General features: G+C 46.4%; 1 protein-coding gene across 3 annotated transcripts in view; it reads left to right on the forward strand.

Annotated features, from left to right (window-relative positions):
* The window catches only part of WDSUB1 (WD repeat, sterile alpha motif and U-box domain containing 1), a 987,384-nt gene that overhangs the window by 278,156 nt on the left and 691,159 nt on the right, over positions 1 to 18,069 (forward strand). For all 3 annotated transcript variants that reach the window (XM_069616372.1, XM_069616374.1, XM_069616373.1), the window contains exon 3: positions 5,627 to 5,811. In XM_069616372.1, coding sequence (XP_069472473.1) covers positions 5,627 to 5,811 — 185 coding nt within the window. The remainder of the gene's footprint in view (positions 1 to 5,626; positions 5,812 to 18,069) is intronic.

Raw genomic sequence — 18,069 nt, forward strand, 5'->3', positions numbered from 1 at the left:
CATCTCACCTTAAGAAGCTTAAGGTAAACACTGAGGAAAAGAACGTTCAGAGAAGAACAAGCACGGAAAGGGAGAAAAGGATAATAGAGACAGAGCATAACGTAATTAAGGATTATACTCGCCTTAAGACTGCAAAGCCCAAATTAGAGTCGCAGCAGGTCTGGACTCTACGCACAGGCCCGTGGACCAGTGAAGCAACTAGGTCCATTCACCGCCTGCATCCATAACGGCACCCCTGCAACAAAGGAAAGCAGGACGGAGAGTTCATTGTTCATATACCCAAGGTGAGAGCAAACCCTCAAGCAGGGAATTGTGAGCAGGGAGATGTGGAGGGTTGTACCCAGAACAATTCCTAACTGCTTCTCTCGCCCATTTTAGGAGCAGTTTCCCCCAAGATGGACCATTAACCAGAGTGACTCCAGGAGCAGTGCAACCACGCCCAGCATCGTTTGGCGCCCCCGAGGAGACCAGGTGAGCGTAACAAGAAGCTCACTGTCTCCAGAGCTCTGATCCTCTCTAGGCTGGACTACTGCAACAACCTCTTTCTAAATCTTCCTGCCCCTACTCTCCATTCTCTACAACTTATCCAGATGAGGACTGCAAGACTTGTCCTTGGCCTCAAGCTCAGGGATCGTATTTCTCCAGCCCTGAAATCTCTTTATTGGTTTGCAGTGGCGGCACCGATCAAGTTCAAGACCCTCTGCATCATCCACAAGGCTTTCTGGGGCCTGGGACCACACTACCTCTAACTTCCTAAACATCTCCCTTCTCGAGCTCTTGGCTCATCCACCTCCAACTGTCTAAGGGTCAGTCGCTTTTCCAAGAAGAGAGTTGGGGGCAGATTTTTCCTCAACTGGGCCCTCCCTCTGGAACAGCCTCTCTCAAACTTGAGCATAATCGCCTCCAGTTCTGGAAGCAACTCAAGACCTTTCTCTTCGCCTCCGCTTTCTCTCTTCTTCTCCCCTGCTGATGACTGTCTGCTCCACGCACTGATCACCTGGCCACACTCTGAACTTGGGCCCAGGACCCTGCATGTCCAGTTGCACCTCGCACTGCCTCTTGGCTCTCCTCCCTTCTCTCTGCACTTATGAGCCACCCATTGGCTGCACTTTCTGATTACCTGCACTGAGCCACCCGCTGGTTGCACTTTCTGATTTCCTGCACTTCCCCCTCAAACCCCCTGGCACTTCTCCCCTTTCACTTCCCTGTACTTGCACGATCTGAATGACACACGAGGCCTAGTAAGATCATTGTTTTGTCCTCCCTCTGTTTCCCCCTACTTGTCGCGCCTAGAAACACTTGTGTGCAAGTGCGTTATAAATGCCATATCATATTCAGAGATTTAATTTACAGGGACGTAGTGATGTACCTGGATGATATCTTGATCTATTCAGAAGACCCAGTCATCGATGTCCAACCTGTCCTTACGGTTCTAACAATCCTAAACAAACATTCTTTGTACGGCAAAGTGGAAAAATGTTCCTTTCATGCCACATCGATTGAATTTTTGGGATATATATTAAGCCCACAGGAGCTTCGTAAAGGCAGGAAAGTCAAAGCTATTCTTGATTGGCCACTACCCATCACTAGAAAAAAACCTTGAGGGTTTGCTTGGTTTTTCCAATGTCCAGTTTTTTCTTTTGTAGTTTTCTTTTTTTTTTTTACATGATTTTTCTGCTCTTGCTGAGCCGTTAACTGAGCTTAACAAAAACACTATCCCTTATATGTGGTCTCTGTCAGCTCAATTGTTTTTTTTCTGCTCTTAAAAACAGCTTTTACCACAGCACGTTTTGTTACACCCCCTGATCATAGCAAACTGTGTGTGGTGGAGGCGGAGCTGTGGGAGCAGTGTTAACCCAACACTGTTTGTAATGGAGAAGCCTATAAATCCTTTGCTAAAACCCTGCCTAAAGTCTCCTCCCAGGGGGCCAGGAGAGGGCAGACTCTTCCCGACCCCAATCCTGGGGGGTGGTCTACTGCAGGAGGATCACCTAGGTGGAAACAAGGCCCAGGGTGGTGGGTGGATTTTACAGGATGAGGCGCAGTACCTTTCATGGGGGAAGAATTTGTTTATCCCAAATTTAGGAGGAATTGGCTTATTGCCATTTTAAAATATCTCAGCCTCCTACTAAGGGTATAAAGGTAAAATCTAGAGAAGTACTTCCACCTAGTGTTGGACCTAAAGAATGTATCTTGTATACTCCAAAACATCTATATACCCCCACAATGTCAAAGGTATGCCAACAGGAGTGGAGAACCTGTGACTTTCTCTGCCCCATCTGTCTCTAAAAGGTTAAACAAGTTTACTCCTATTATATCCTCAGGGGAGAGAAATCTTTACTTGATCCTTTTAAAGATGTCAAGAAATTGAAACTTTCTACTGCATGTCCAGAATCCCTCGCGTACTGTGAAGAAGAATAGGGCTAAATAGACATGCAGGAGCTTAGGTCAGGCAGGCAAGCCTAATAGCTTTTGGCAGGGTCAGGCAAGTGCCTGTACCTGAAACCAATGAACCCACCTGAGGGACATAAAAGGCTGCTTCAGAAAGGAGAGGTAGAAAGAAGCTGCAGTGGGAGCTAGAGGTTCGGCAGTAGCAGAAGTAGAAGGAGCAGAGCACCAGGCTGGCAGTTCACATGGAAGTGTGACCACAGAAGGGACGACAGAGCAGAGGAAGGGCAGATTTCACCTGCAGGCTCTGAGTTGGTCCTGTGCTCATAAACCCTGATTGGTTGTGGCAGCATTGGAAGAAACTGGTTGAAGCTGGCAGTCTTTCTAGGGGTGCCTAATTGCTGTGAATGCAGAGCTGTAGTCGTGCACCCATTCAATTCCCATGGGTAGAAGCAAGCCGATGGGAATGGGAGAGGGCAAGTCTCTCCTTTGAGGCCAAATCAGAGGCACCCATGCAGCAGAGGGGGGTAGGTCCCAAGAGAGCCTGCAGCAGTAGTAGTTGAAGAAACCAAGCTGGGAAACAGAAGCAGCCCACAGTTGCAGTGATTGTGGAGTCTGGAAAGTGAAGCTGTGTACTCCAAATCAATTAAAATACCTTGCTGGTAACAGTAGCCAGCTTTCTTATCACTCGCTTGCATATTTAAGTGAGATAAACTTGTTCATAGAAGTGGGGAAGTCCTATTGACAAGGGAAATGTAACATGCAATGTAAATATCAAAACCGAAACACCATCTTGTTGTAAAAGTCTTTTGTTTTCCCATTGTTAAGCATAACTACCGAGCGGTCGAGTGGCTCTTGTTAACACAGAGAACGCTGTCTGTTAAGCTACTGGATCTTAATTGACTCTTCCGAAGCGTTACAAGCACAGTTTTCACACAAGTTGTGCATGAAACGTACCTTGGAGGCTAAGAGCTGACGAAAGGTGGGCACACATAACTTAGAAGTGGCAGTTCTGTTTGCGTGGTTTCATTTTTATTGGAAAACTCATCTCCTATAACATTCGAAACAATGAAGCAGAAGTTATAAAAGCAGTAGAAGGTGAGCAGAGAACAAACACAGCCCAAGCCAGTAGGCCAAACCCTATTACATCACATACAGCTCATTTAAGAACTGAACACTGTTGTTTGAGTTGTTCAATCTGTGTTACACCAGAGACTTCCAACAATAAGGGTGACCAAGGTTATCCAAGGCTGGAAAGAGTGGCACTACTCACTTGGGATAACCACTGACGAAACAGTGTCATTGAAGCTGGCAAAGGAGACTGTACACTTGTTCAGAATAACTGTAGTTGGTAAACCTAAGGCGGAAGGAAAGGCAAAGAGGCTGCACTTTCTTGTGACGCAAGAGAGAAGAGTGCCTTGCCAACATGTAGAGGTTGAAGTCTTTTTGAATTTACCTAAATATTTTAAATTTGTAGCAGTATAATTCTGGATGGTAGCTACAAGGTGGAAGGAAAGGCAAAAAGGCTGCCGTTTCTTACCACATGTGAGAAAAGAGAGCATTGCCAACCTGTAGAGGTCGAAGAGCTCTTGTGGAAGTTGCTGCAGCAGAGCTGTGGTCGCAAATACAATTGTTAGAGCTGTAGTAGTTGAATGTAGCAGAAGCCAAAAGTCAACTGTGGTGGCGAGGGAGCCTGCTCTGTTTCATCAAGGGAGTTGCTGTAGAGAGAGTAATTCCTATGTAGAAGCATCCTGACAAAACTATATGTCAGATGCTGCAGATGTTGCAAAAGGAAGAGCTGTTAAGCAGAAGTGGTACTTTTTTTCTTCAACTTAGTTCATCATCTCCTGGAGAGAGGCTATCCAGGAATCCCATTGGTACTGTTGTTTTCTTCGTGGAACTCAGAAGGGAGGATCTTTTCATCAAGCAAAGAACTACTACGAGTGGATTTTTATGTGTGAACTTTGGTTTCTTTGGAACTTTTCCATACTTTTTCTTTTCTTTGGAAGAGTTGACTTTGAGACATTTCTGGGGTAGCAAGGTCTGCCCAGGACAGATAGAAGTCATTCAAGACACTGATTGTTTGGTAACCTTTCATTTCTATTTTGTTTTCATGTTTATTCAAATGTTTGTTTAGTGTGAGGGTTAGTATTGTGAATCGTAGGAGGTTTTTCCCCTTAGATCCTAGACTAGGTAGCGACCCCCCTGGTAGAGAAGGTTTAGTTAGGGTTGGTTTGTTTTTGGTTAAAATAAAATGTTGAACCTTGAATACTAAACATTTTGCATCTCGCATTGCTGATCCCTCACAGTCCGTACCAGTGAATTACATACAGTTGCTTACTTTTCTCTGTAGCTTAGTGCACCCAAAATGAACTATACCATCACTGATTGAAAACTCTTAGCTATTAAACAGGCTTTTGAAGAATGGCGCCAATATCTACAGGGCACTCTCCATTGCGTCACTGTATATAGTGACCACATGAACCTCCTTTCCTTACGTTCAGCTCAATGTTCAAATCCTTGCCAAGCCCAATGGTATTTGTTCTTTTCCAACTACAACTTTAGGGTGCCCTTACGTCCTGGGGTCGTTCACACCAAAGTCCGTGCCCATTCTAGATGTCACAATACTTAAGTCAGTGAGAAACTGGTACAACCAATTATTCTGAATCCCCTATGGGTCATATGCCTTTGTTCGGCTCCCTTGGCATTTTTGGATAAAATCGAACACTGGGTGGAAACCGCTTTCCGCCAGGGAACGGTTATCACAAATGTCAACCAAAGTTTAAGTTCTATTTTGAAAGGAGAAATGTAAAGCATTGGCAGAAACGCAGAGGGTCTAACCTAGCTCAAGTGGCTGCTCCCTTAGCAAAGTCGAATGTACCAGTCTCGACTCGACCAGTGCTCTGGTTACAATCTACTTACGTACAAACAAAGCCACTCCGGCCATAATGTGTTGAATGGCATCTTGCTGATTGAAGTTCATGCTTGCATTGCAGGGCAGTTGATACAGCAACATGTTGGGTGTAGCAAAACCTTTGCTTCTGGGCAGCAATATTTTCATCTATTAGCACAATATGGAGAGAGTGGAGTAGTGCTGTTACTTTTAAGCAGAAAGGAAATACATGTGTAACTGAGTTTTTCTAACTAAAGTACATTTCGTTTTTGAAGAAGTTAAGACTATTCTGTATCAGACTTAACACACACTAAAACTCACATTTTCTGTTTGTTTTATTCTTAGATGTGGTACTCTGAAAGATGGTTCGTTGGTGGCTTGCACGTTTTCTCCTTGTGGAAAAGTTTTTGTCACGGGATCATCATACGGAGACTTAACTGTTTGGGATAACAACATGAGATGTTTATTTAATGAAAAAGCAGATGATCTTGGTGTCACTAGCTGTGATTTCTCACCCAAGCCCATTTCCGGTTAGTTTCTGTTGTATTTTGTTGTGAAATGTTAAATGAGAGTTTGACATCTGATTGATGGTTGCCTGTGATTAGACTAAAGTTACACAGGCTTCGTCATGTGTGTTATCCACCTTCAAACCATCAACACACTGAGTTTCTTACATGCTACAAAGGAGTTTGAATAGGCTCAAGGTAGTTGGTCCAAATCTATTTCTTTTTCATCTTTATATTGGTTTATTCAGATTTGGCGTGATCATACAATTTGCATGTAATATTTAATCAAAATATAATGGCAGCATGTCTTATACCATTCTTCATGTCAGTGATTTGTCTCTGACCAGTGGTTATACAGGACGTGTCGGTCCCAGGTCAATCGCGTGTGGAGGGCAAGTCATTAGCAGTGACAGATATAGAGAAAGTACGATGCTTAACCACATGTTTGTAAGTTTATAGTTTGCCCGTTGTAGTCTGCAACAGGCAAAAATCTAATCCATATCGAAGTTGGAGATCCAGAGAGGCGTAAGTGAGGAATTATGAGAACAAGAATTTGAACTGGAAATCCGTGTGTCCTCAGGATTATTGGGTTTAGACTTCCCATTTAAACTGAATGAGAACCAAGCCATTAATAGCTAGAAAGTGTGCATCTTAACTTAGATTATCCAGTACTATCTGGTCTACCTATACCAAGAACGTTGCTGATCCTACTTCTATTGTCTATAGACCTGCCTAATACTGGGTAAATGATCATTTAATTTCCACAGTATTTTTGAAGTATGTGAGAGACCCCTGCTGTTAAAGACTGTCCTTCGGGAGCGCTGTTGCGCACATCAAGTATGGCTGCCTGAAAGGTGAGCTCCGGCTCGTATGAAATCCTGACTCCAATTAATCCTCCCAGCGCCGTTCCAGACGCATAAAAAAGCAAGATTTTGGTGACGGAGGGCTGCCTGGATAGACCCTGAAACAATTGTGCCCGAACATTGAGGGAGTGCCGAGATATCCTGCCCGAGGCTTGTGGCGGCTGGGAGGCTTTGTTGCGGCCGCCCGGCGGCTCCACGGGACTTCGGCTGTGAGCCGGGGGCGGAGGCGAACAGCGGGCCGCATTGGGGGAGGGGCGCCACTGTGACTGAAGCACCCAGGGCCAGAGAAGAACGCAGAGTGGCCTCCCCACCCTGGTGCGCTACACTACCACCAGCCGGCACCTCGCACGACCGGAGAGGAACACCGGGTGCTGCGACGCCGGGTGCCGCGGAGAAGAAAGAAGGAACAGAGAGCTTGCGGCGGCGTCAGAGGGGCTGTGCGCTGCTCCCGCTGGGCGCGCGGCTGTTGGCACCGCGGCCATCACAGGGGCCTGGCCTCCGCTTCCCCACACGGAAACATACTGCCTCCAGCACCTTGGAACGGCGCAGACCAGAGGCAGAGGCACGCAAGGAGGGCGGACATTATCCCTCATACCAAGTAAGTGGAACAGGGTGGGGAGGGAGCCCCTGCTGACACTTAAACACCGGTGTGAAAACACCCGACACGCGGTCCGCGGTGGGGGTCACTTGGGGGGCTCCCATGTGGACATTATAAACCAAGACTGGGATTTCAAGGAGGCACGGTGAATTGAACCCCCCACAGATTCAGGCAAAAGCAGTAATTGGGTTAATGTAAAACCTTAAGTGTGGGACAGCTGCCTGCAACCTCAACATATCCTAAATACAGCGGGCGAAGCCAGATGACCCCCCCCCCCCCCGGGCAATACTCCAATCACACCAGAAGCGCGCAGAGGTGCATTCTACAAAGAAACTCAGCAAGGCAACATCCCAAACAGACTTGGGGGGGTGCACCTGGGGGAGATTTAGGCACCAAAGAAGAAGCAAAGGTGCTCTCAACAAACGTGCAAAACATCCCGTGCAAGGAGAGGGCACAGAGAAAACACTCCCCTATTGTTCTTTCTCTCTTTGCTGGACAATATTACGCTTGACATTGATACGTGGGAGAACACAGTCCATCCCCAAACCATAAACCACAACACATGGGCTGCTTCGAGAAGAAAGGCACAGGAGGGAAAAAGCCAATTGGACTCCTTCGCAAGTACCCAGCCACATGGAGCGGCCGGGGTGGCGCCACAGGCACCCGACAGACAGGAGGACGATCCTTTAGATTGCCTAGCAACACTGATACAAAACAGATTCTTGGCGGTTAATGTCAAGTTGGACGACATAGTGGCGACAATTGGGTCCCTGAAAGCTCGAGTGGAGAAGGAGAGCACACGTATCACGGAAGCGGAGAATAGGATAAGTACGAACGAGGACACAATTTTACAACACGGCCGCAACATAGCCTAACTCAAAACAGAACTACATACAACCCAAACTAAGTGCATAGACCTCAAATCGAGATCACGGAGGAATAACATCCGGATTGTCGGGGTTTCGGAAACCTTTGGCAAGGGCCCCATGGAGAGACCAGTGGAAAACCTTTTGAAAGATATCCTGGGAGCGGAATCCTTTTCAGAGCACTTCCTCGTCGAGAGTGCCCACCGTACTCTAGCACCACCTCCGAAGCCAGGGGCTCTACCCCACACCATAATAGCACATCTCCTTAACTACAGGGACAGAGATGCAATACTCTGACTGTCCATAGAGAAAGGAACTTTACATTATGAGCAAAATAGAATTCACATATACCCGGACTTCTCAGCCAACATACAAACACAGAGAAGGTCCTATGAACTGGTCAAGAAACGGCTACGGATGCGCAACGTGCCATATGCCCTCATCTTCCAGGCAAAAATGGGAATCCAACATGGTGGAAGAGCCCTCTTCTTTGAGAATCCTACAGAAGCCATGGCATATATGGAAGCCTCCATCCCGCTGCCACCTAGGGATCGGGCGATCAATCAAAATGCTAGACCACGGCTGGGAGAGGAGAGGCGAGACTCAGCAGACTGACAAAGGCATGCCGCCTGCCCTCTGTCGCAAGGATAAAAGAACACTAAAAAGGGTCGGCCTGGGAAAAGGTTCATTGTTAATCGAGCTGTGAGCCTCCGACAGGGTCAGCCGGATGGCCACAACAGGCGACCCTCAGGAAAGTTCCACCAGTTCAAGGGAATGCCCAAGGGGAAGGTTTCGAGAGTTAATGGGCAGCATCGTCAAGTTGGGGGAGATGATGCGGGTTGGGGGGTCAAAATGTCATACGACGCTTAGCTATGTTGAGCTATGTGGGAATCGGGGAGGGGAGATGAGGTAAGACCCCTCCAACTGGGTCCCGCAACAAGTTAAAATCTGTGGTTGTGCCGCTGCACATGACACACTACTAAGAAATATTGAGATAAGGGACATAATGAAGGCATGCAGACATGGCACACACTAGTGCGATGGCTCAGGGGCTGAAGCTAAAACTCCTTACATGGAATGTTCGTGGACTGAACAACCGCACTATGTCAAGCAAGGTGGGAGCCTATGTCGCCAGACACCACCCTCAGGTGATTGTTACAAGAGACACATGCACTCTGGAAGGTGAGACACATGCACTCCGGAAGGTGAACACTGAGTTCTTGAACAGCTGGGGGCAGCATAGGTATTATACTGAATACTCCTCACAGGCAAGAGGTCTCCTCACCTTGATCCACCCCTCCCCAGGATTTCGATTTGGAAAAAGCAAAATAGACACTCAGTGTTAGGGAGAATTCTCTGTTAAGGCAAATTTCCCAAACCTAGTGAGTCCCCCAGCAGCTTTGCTGGATTTTTGGGGTTTATTTTTTTCTCCTGCTAAGAGTGAGACTCTTTTTCTCCCACTCTTAGACATGATTTGAGATATCCTTTGACTTTGTGATGTGTTTTATGGTCTATGGGGTCTTTTACTCCATAGGGTTTCATGTGGATTTTGGTAAGTGTGTTACACAGCACCCTCAGTGCAGTAACACAGGGGTGTCATAGTGACCCCCAAACATAGACTCCATACCCTAGGACTGACTACTTTCTCCCAGGGCATGTAAAGTCTCCATTGACTTTACTAGTCTTAAATTGGGAACAGAACCAGTACAAACCATCATATTGTGGAAGTACTGGTAGGGGTAATTAGATTGCCCCTGGGTCTGTTTTTCGAGGGGGCACTGTGCAGTCCCCCCTTGTCGAGTTTCTGGCTGGTGGCTGGTTGGTTACCACGCAGAATATTCCTTAAGAATATTTACTATGGGATTTTCCCATTCATTTTAAACGCACCACTTTTTGGTGCAATGTTAAAGATACCGCCGGGTTATTTATTTATTTAATATTTATTCCCCGGTTGGGTCTTTTTGCCAGGACTCGGTTTAAAATGGCGTTTGTGTTCGCCTCTGTAACTCCAACCCAAGACGAGCCCTTTGTTCCACTTTTTGGCGTGTTTCTCCACAGAACCCTCCAAAAGTGGTGCCACTCTGTCTGGGTCTACAGGATGTGTGGGAGGGGGGTTTAGGCACCCTGGACTGAGTTGCCTCGGCAACTCAAGTCGCACTCTTGTGCGATTGGCCCAGTGGTGAGCTCCCGGCTCACCACTTAGCATGTTTGAGTGACAGCTAGGACTGATGAATGGGGGTTTTCTGCATAAAAGCAGGGCTTTGGGGACTGGGACTTCAGACGTCGCCACAGGACCAAAGAATCCGAAGAGGGAGAAGCTGAGCCGACCTGCAACTACAACACCACCAGTGGAGCCCTGCTGAACCGACTCGCCACTTCCAACGACAGAGGAGATCTTCATCCCGAAGAGTCTTCTTCCTTTTGACTGGTGGGGATAACCAGTTTGCCCGCCTTTTCGCCTTCCCGGATCATCTCGTGGCCGCCTTGCCTGTGCCAAGCACCCTGGCAACCGAGAAACCACATTTTACCATTACCGCGAATAAAAGGGTAGTACCTTTTAACCGGAGAACTCCGCGGCTGGTTTCTTCCTTGGCAGTGCAACGACCTTCAGCTTTCATCCACGTCAAGATCTTCTCTTCCTCTGGACGACGCCACGACATGCATTCACTGCCAGGAACAACTGCCCCCGCTGGAGGATTCTCTCCACTTTCAAGGTACTGTGTCCGCCTGGCCTCCCTCGCAACGGTCTGTGTGGGGTGTCTCGTAAATCCTCATCTTACCACTTGGGTTGGCCCTAAGCTGGCTAACTGAACTTTTCTGAGCTGATCTTTTTAAACTTTCTGCAAGAATTTCCAAGCCTTTTAAACTGTGTGATCTTGGGCGCATTGGTGTTCTACTCTCTCCAATAGGGAGCCTGGCCTCTGAACATTTTTCTCACAAGTAGACTTTGACTTTCCTGCCTTGCTGAGTGCTTCTAAAGTAGTGTGTTGTGTGCCGTTCCTAATTTCTGCCTTTTCCCTCCCTTTTTCTTAACTTATTGGAGTGCCATCTTTAGTTAAGCGCTCACCTCTGTCTGGAAATAAGTGGTGTTAACTAAGACTTGTCTAATAAGGAATAAGGGATGTATATATATTAACAGTGACTGTGTTTTTGAACTTGCTTACAATAATAGTGCTAGAGTGTTTCTAAGTGTGTCTTTAAATAAATAATTATATACTTGATACCAAAGCTCTGGTCAGTGTTTGCTTGTGCTACTGTATTTTGGTACCTATCTTGTATACTCTAGATACTGTCTAACTCTTCTTGAGAGAAGTCTGGCTGCTCAGCCACAGCTACCAGGTAAATCTGGGTGGTACAGACTGCTACCAATTGGGTTTACTGCCAACACCTGTAGTCTTAAGCCTTTTGCAGTGGTCCCTAAGGGAACTGCACAGGTTTCTGCCTAACACTCAGGGCCGCTATGTCATAGTATCGGGCAATATTGTGGGGAAAGAGATGGTGTTAGTGAATACGTATGGACCAAATGTGGATGACCCCGATTTCTACACAGAGGTGGTACACGAAATAGGCGCCACTGGGAATGAGCAGATACTGTGGGGGTGGGGGGGGGTGACTTCAATACCATCTTGGATATCATCGCTAGACCGCTCTACCACCAAACACCGAAATCCCACAAAAACATCTGCCATGTTAAAGCATATCCTATCGCAACTGACAATAGTGGACGCCTGGAGAACGCTACACCCACACAAAAGACAATACTCGTTTTATTCCTCAGTGCATGACACTGAGTCTCGGATAGATTACTGGTTGGTGTCCGCATCCCTCATGAACCAGATTAATAACTGTGAGATACTCCCCCCGCACCCTTTCAGATCACTCCCCTGTCATAATGGACATGACACTAGAGAATGTAAAACCCCCGGTTAGGAGATGGAGGATGCCATCCGGCAGTAGCAGACGCACTACATAAAGAGGTGGAACACTTCCTTGAAACCAACAGAGGATCAGTTGATAGGAATGCAACCCTTTGGGAAACCTTTAAGGTATGGGTGAGAGGGATCCTAATTTCTAAATCCACGGGTCTGTTGAAGTCAGTCAGGGTAGAACTGGCGGAGGTGGAGAAACATTTGGGAGAGCTAGAAGCACGATACGCAGTCACACACGAGGATAAAACCCTGGCGGACATTAACAGCAACCTACAAGAGTTCAATAAACTAGCAACTAGGGAACTACTACATATGGCAACTCCACTTAGAGCACGCCGCTATGGCGAAAGAAATAGAGCAGGTCGTACCTTAGCAAACCTGTTGAAGGTTGAGAGACATCACACGCCGACTGCCAGCATATTAGCAGGAAACGGCACAGTGACCACCAGTGAGGAGGGAATAAATAGGGAATTCACCCGTTTTTATTCGGAACTGTATACTAATCATGATCTGAAGTCAGCCAGTGATACAAGAGATTACCTAGACAATATTACACTCCCGAAATTGCCTAGAGAGTATAAACTAGCGCTCAACCAACCCATAACGATTGATTAGATTACTGAAGCAATAAAATCGTTAGCCAATGGAAAAGCACCAGGCTCAGACGGACTGGGAGCCGAGTTGGATAAGGAACTCGATGAGGAGCTGGCCCCTGTGCTACTGTCGGTGTGGGAGGAAGCCATGGAACTAGGAACCCTGCCAACATCCATGAGAGAGGCCGTAATAACAGTACTTTTGAAGCCTAGGCGACCACCCTGTCTCTAATAAATTACGATGTGAAAACATTCGCTAAAATCCTGGCCACGAGACTCCTACCAAATATGTCCATGCTGGTACACCCGGATCAGTGCGGCTTTATTCCCACCAGGTCAACGGCACTGAATCTCTGGAGATTGTTTGGAGTCATGGCCCAGATAAAACCTGAAGCCCAGGCAGTGACCGTATCCCTTGACGCTGAAAAGGTGTTTGATTTGGTGTCATGGATGTATCGATTTACAGTACTTGAGAAATTTGGAATAGGCCCATACTTTCTAAAATGCGTCAGGCTGCTATACTCTAATCCGGGAGCTAGGGTACTAACTAACCGTACCTTGTCTGACTGGTTTGGGTTGGGCAGGGGCACGAGACAGAGATGCCCATTCTCCCCCATACTGTTCGCCCTCACAATGGAACCAGTCGCAGCAGCCATTAGGGAACATCAAGGACAGAGGGGTATAAAGATGGCAGGCCTAACCCAGTCAATATCACTACACGCGGATGACACATTGCTGTATATCCGAGAACCTGAAGTACACCTGGGGTCAGCGATGGAAACCATACATGAGTTTGCAGAATACTCAAGCTATAGAACCAACAGATCCAAATCCGAAATCTTCCCCCTAACCCCTGCCACTAGGTGCCTGAACAACACACAAGGACTGCAATGGTCTCCCACTAAAATAAGATACCTGGGAATAATCGTGTCGGGGGACAAAACCTCCCTATAATCAGACAATCATGAACTGTTATTGGGCACAATCTCTACCAAACTCCATCTATGGGCTAAACTCCCCATCTCGCTTATTGGCCGGGTGGCCATACTAAAAATGGTCATCTTACCGAAGCTATTATATATTTTTACTAACATCTCGATATGGCCTGGTAGACAGTTTTTTGATGCCCTTTGATCCATGGCTGTAGAGTTTGTGTGGTGCGGGGGGGCAGCCAGAATGAAATGGGAAAAAATGGTGGAGCCATATAACAAAGGGGATCCGGACAACTCAACACACATCTGCATAGGGAAACACGCAGCACATCCAACCGACTTAAGGTCCATCATCTTTAAAGTAAAACATAGAGATGAATGTCCATCCGACCCAGTTAGTACAACAGTGCATGCGTGGTCGAAGATCTACCATAGGCTTAAACTGGAGACACCATACTACTCGGAAGCCCCTTTCTGGAACTTTCCCGGCATTGCACCCTCATATGATCCTGATGACCAGAAGACGTGGGACCCAGAGGGGGAATTTAAAATTAGAGACATTTTCCCCAACAGTAAATTTATAACACTGGAAGAATTCAAGATTGGGATGGGGAGGAACCAGTTGAAGATACTACAGTATCATAGGATGCGAATGGCCTACAAGGCTAGATGGTGCCTGTTCCCAGACGAGCCCCTACCACACCCATGCCTCGTGGCCCTGTCCACCCGGTCGGGAGCCAGTGTCTCTGGGCTCTACACGGCTGTACAGACAAACACGCCGACAATAAGCACGATTAAAGCCTCTTGGACCGACCTGGGAACAACCATAACAGATAAATCCTGGGCGAGATACTGTGAATTGACAAAGAAGGTATCCATCAACGCAGGCCTCCGGCTGATTCAATTTAAGGTACCGAATAAGCTGCACTACACACCAGAAAAAATTGCTACATTTACAAAAAACTGCCCCGGTAGTTGCCAGAAATACAGGAGTGAACACGCTGACTCATTTCACATCTACTGGAGCTACCCGCTCATTTAGGAGTTCTGGGGGGAAGTGGCGAAAATTCTGGAAGAAATCACGCAAGTCCCAACAGACCTCACACCCCAAAAATACCTGTTTGGGGATATAGGAAAGGTATCTGAAGTGACTAGAAGGCTTTTCAACATTGCGTGCGCAGTGGCCAAGAAGTGTATACTACAGAACTGGAAGAGTGTACACGCGCCACGCATAAATCACTTCCTCAAAGAACTGACGTATGTTAAAGAGTGTGAGGAACAGTATGTAATGACACTCCCGAAGACAAGTAAACCAAAGGACATCTGGGCCCCGTTCAGAGTGTATTTATGTGAATTGGGATCGGCTAGTAGTAGCCCGACAGGGCCCTGAAATGCACCAGCTCTGTGAATATCATATGTCATGCTATGACTCTGAATCAGACATCTCAGCTATAGAAATGTATGGAATGTTGTGTTGTTGCAGTGACGTGTACCACAATCAATAAATAAAGTTTAAAAAAAATAAAAGACTGTCCTTCAGCAATGCAGAGCCGTGACATGCTCCTCCATTTTGGTGGTGATATTCAGCCTGCCATGTGCGCTAAATTAGAATAGATTTCCTGGCCAAAAGCATCATACTATTTGAATTGTGGTCAGTAGCTAACAGTGCAAGGCAATTAATGGTTCAGTGATCTACAGATTTATACATGTCAACACTGAGTTTAATTCTACCAGGACGTAGTCCCACAATGTTTGGACCACACAGCAATTCCAAAAGATGTCCCCATGTTCGCATTTCCTTCAGAATGCAGGAGCACAGTAGACCCTGCTTAAACAAACGTGCATGTGTGGAATGGACACCTTTAGGAATCGTACACTGTCTCTCCCTGTTTCTGGAGGTGAATGAGTCCTTTCTTTTTTTTTCAACCATTTTCAAGTAATGGGTACAATAGTATTGTATCAGCATTTTCAACATATGTATGTCACAACACACGTTCTTTAAAAGCGGGCCTCTTTACAGTGTCATTGCTGAGGTCATAATCTGTCTGTACTCTCCTGGGGCCATGGAGATGAGTGCTTTATTAAATCGCAATAAGCAATCACTTCAGAGAGCTCTGTTTATTTGCATATCTTCCAACCATGTCAGAGATGTATAGGACTTATCATTTTGGATTACAGGTGATCTGTGACTTACATATTTTCTTTCCAATAAGTGAGCAGTGTGGAATAATCATAGTGCCATTGAGTACCCGACCTGCATCCACAATGGCTGTCTTCACCAGTCAATCTTCTCAGTGGTTGTGTATGGTACTGGTGTTCATTGATCAAACATTTGGTGGTTTTCTACTCTCATCCTAATTGTTGTATGGATCATAAGGGGCTCTAAAGCAATTCATGTCAGTATGGTCACTGTGTAGATGGGAAGACAGTCAATTTACACCAGCCATGCTACTCAATTAACTTGCACCAACCTTTCAGGGTTATCCCAATAATTAAGTTTTTACAGACCTGCAGTGGCAAATAAACAATGTCTTTCAGGAGCAGGTTGCCATAATATGTTTCTCAATGGGCGTTCCAGAGTGGAGGGAGGGTGTGGTGGAATATCCACCTTGAGTCACTCCTCTACTGTATGCCAGTTTGGCTGCTACATGATACGTGCATCAGTCAGGGAGTGCTATGCCTCTCTCAGATTGTGCTGCTTTCAAAATCGGGTGATTGCAACTTTGCTGTCTCTGATTGCCTTTCCAGGAATCGCTACATGGAGCACTTGACTCAAATATACCAATTTGGACTTGCCATTAATTTTCCGTGAGTTGATCGATCCAGTGAGAATGCAGGTCATTGGTGATTTTAGTGAGCAACAAGGGAAATGGATGGTAAAAAGGTGTGGTTATGTCATTTGTATCCCAAAAGTCTTGGTATTTCATAAAAAGGGGAAGGATGAACAACTCTATAGCTTACCGCCCGATCGCACTAATCAACTTGGATGCGTAATTATATACTAAGATACTAGCCACAAAGCTGGCACAACTCCTTCCAAAATTGATCCATCAAGATCAATCAGGGTTTGTCCCGAATAGACAAACACACAACATAAGAAGGGTACAACACTTAGTGGAAAGAAATGGGATCACACAATCCCCCACAGCCTTGATAGCCCTCGACGTAGAGAGAGAAAGCGTTTGACCGCGTGGAGTGGTCCCTTCTCTTCTAAATACTGAGGAAAATGGGCATGGGCGAAGCATTCATAGATATGATCCGGGCCAACTACAACTCCCCGACGATAAGGATAGCAGTAAACTGGGGATTGTCAGAAACAGTGCAAATAGAAAGAGGGACTAAACAAGGGTGCCCGCTATCCCCCCTGCTAAATGCTATATACTTGGAACCCCTACTGGCAAAAATCTGAGATTATCCGGAAATCGGAGGCATGGAGATGGCGGGACAGGCACACAAAGTAGTAGCTTACGCGGCCGACATGTTAGTGGTGCTAGGAGACCCGGAAAGACCTCTCCCGTTTCTCATGCACGTGATCAAAACATTCGGCTTGATATCGGGGCTAAAAATTTATAGACAAAAATAGGAAATCCTGGTACTGGCCGGGAGCAGAACAAATATCCAAACAGTAGCAGCGGACCTCCAGTTGAAAGTAGCTAACGCTGGGGTTAAATACCTGGGAATCACACTCACAGGGAGAATAGATGAGCTGTATGCCCATAACTTTCCACAACTCCTAGGCAAAATCAAAAAGAACATACTGAATTGGAACCCATTATCAATATCATGGTGTGGCCGGATAACGGCGGTGAAAATGTCTATACTGCAAAAAATTATGTACCTATTCCAAGCCCTCCCGGTAAGGACCCCCCCGCTTTCTTTAAGTCACTCACAAAGGTGGTTACAGCATACATATAGCAGAACAAAACCCCCCGGGGTATCGAGTGTGGTCATGACGGCACACAGAAATGAGTGGGGGTGCGCCCTCCCACATTTTAGAAAATACTACGAAGCCGCTCAGCTGTGGGTATTGAAAGAATGGATACCGCAAAAAGTAAAGAAAATCTGGGATCACAGGACAGAGCAGTGGCGACAACATCCACCAGACACCTTCTATGGATTAGCAAACAACAAAGACACCCCAATGTGCATATTGGTGAAATAATGAAGGCAACCCTGAGTGTATGGGATAAGGCCACACAGAAAGATAGCCTAACAAAAGATCCAGCCCCCTTTATGCCTTTACTTAAAAACCCAGAATTCCCGCCAGGAATGGAAAAGGGGGCGTTTCGGAAATGGGAAGAGGCAGGGTGTAAAATGGTAGGGGATATGTATCAAGATCAGTAGATGAAAACGTTTGTGGAATGCTCGACACAACTAAGCCTGACCCCGAACGACGGATGCAAATACAAACAACTACATCACTGGCTGAGTACACCGCGCATAAAAAAACGCAGCGACAAGGGATCTGACTCTGTTTGAAATATACATAATGACACACACA

The sequence above is a fragment of the Ambystoma mexicanum genome, chromosome 9 (genome assembly GCF_040938575.1).
Source record: "Ambystoma mexicanum isolate Mex_15411 chromosome 9, UKY_AmexF1_1, whole genome shotgun sequence".
Taxonomy (NCBI): Eukaryota; Metazoa; Chordata; class Amphibia; order Caudata; family Ambystomatidae; genus Ambystoma; species Ambystoma mexicanum.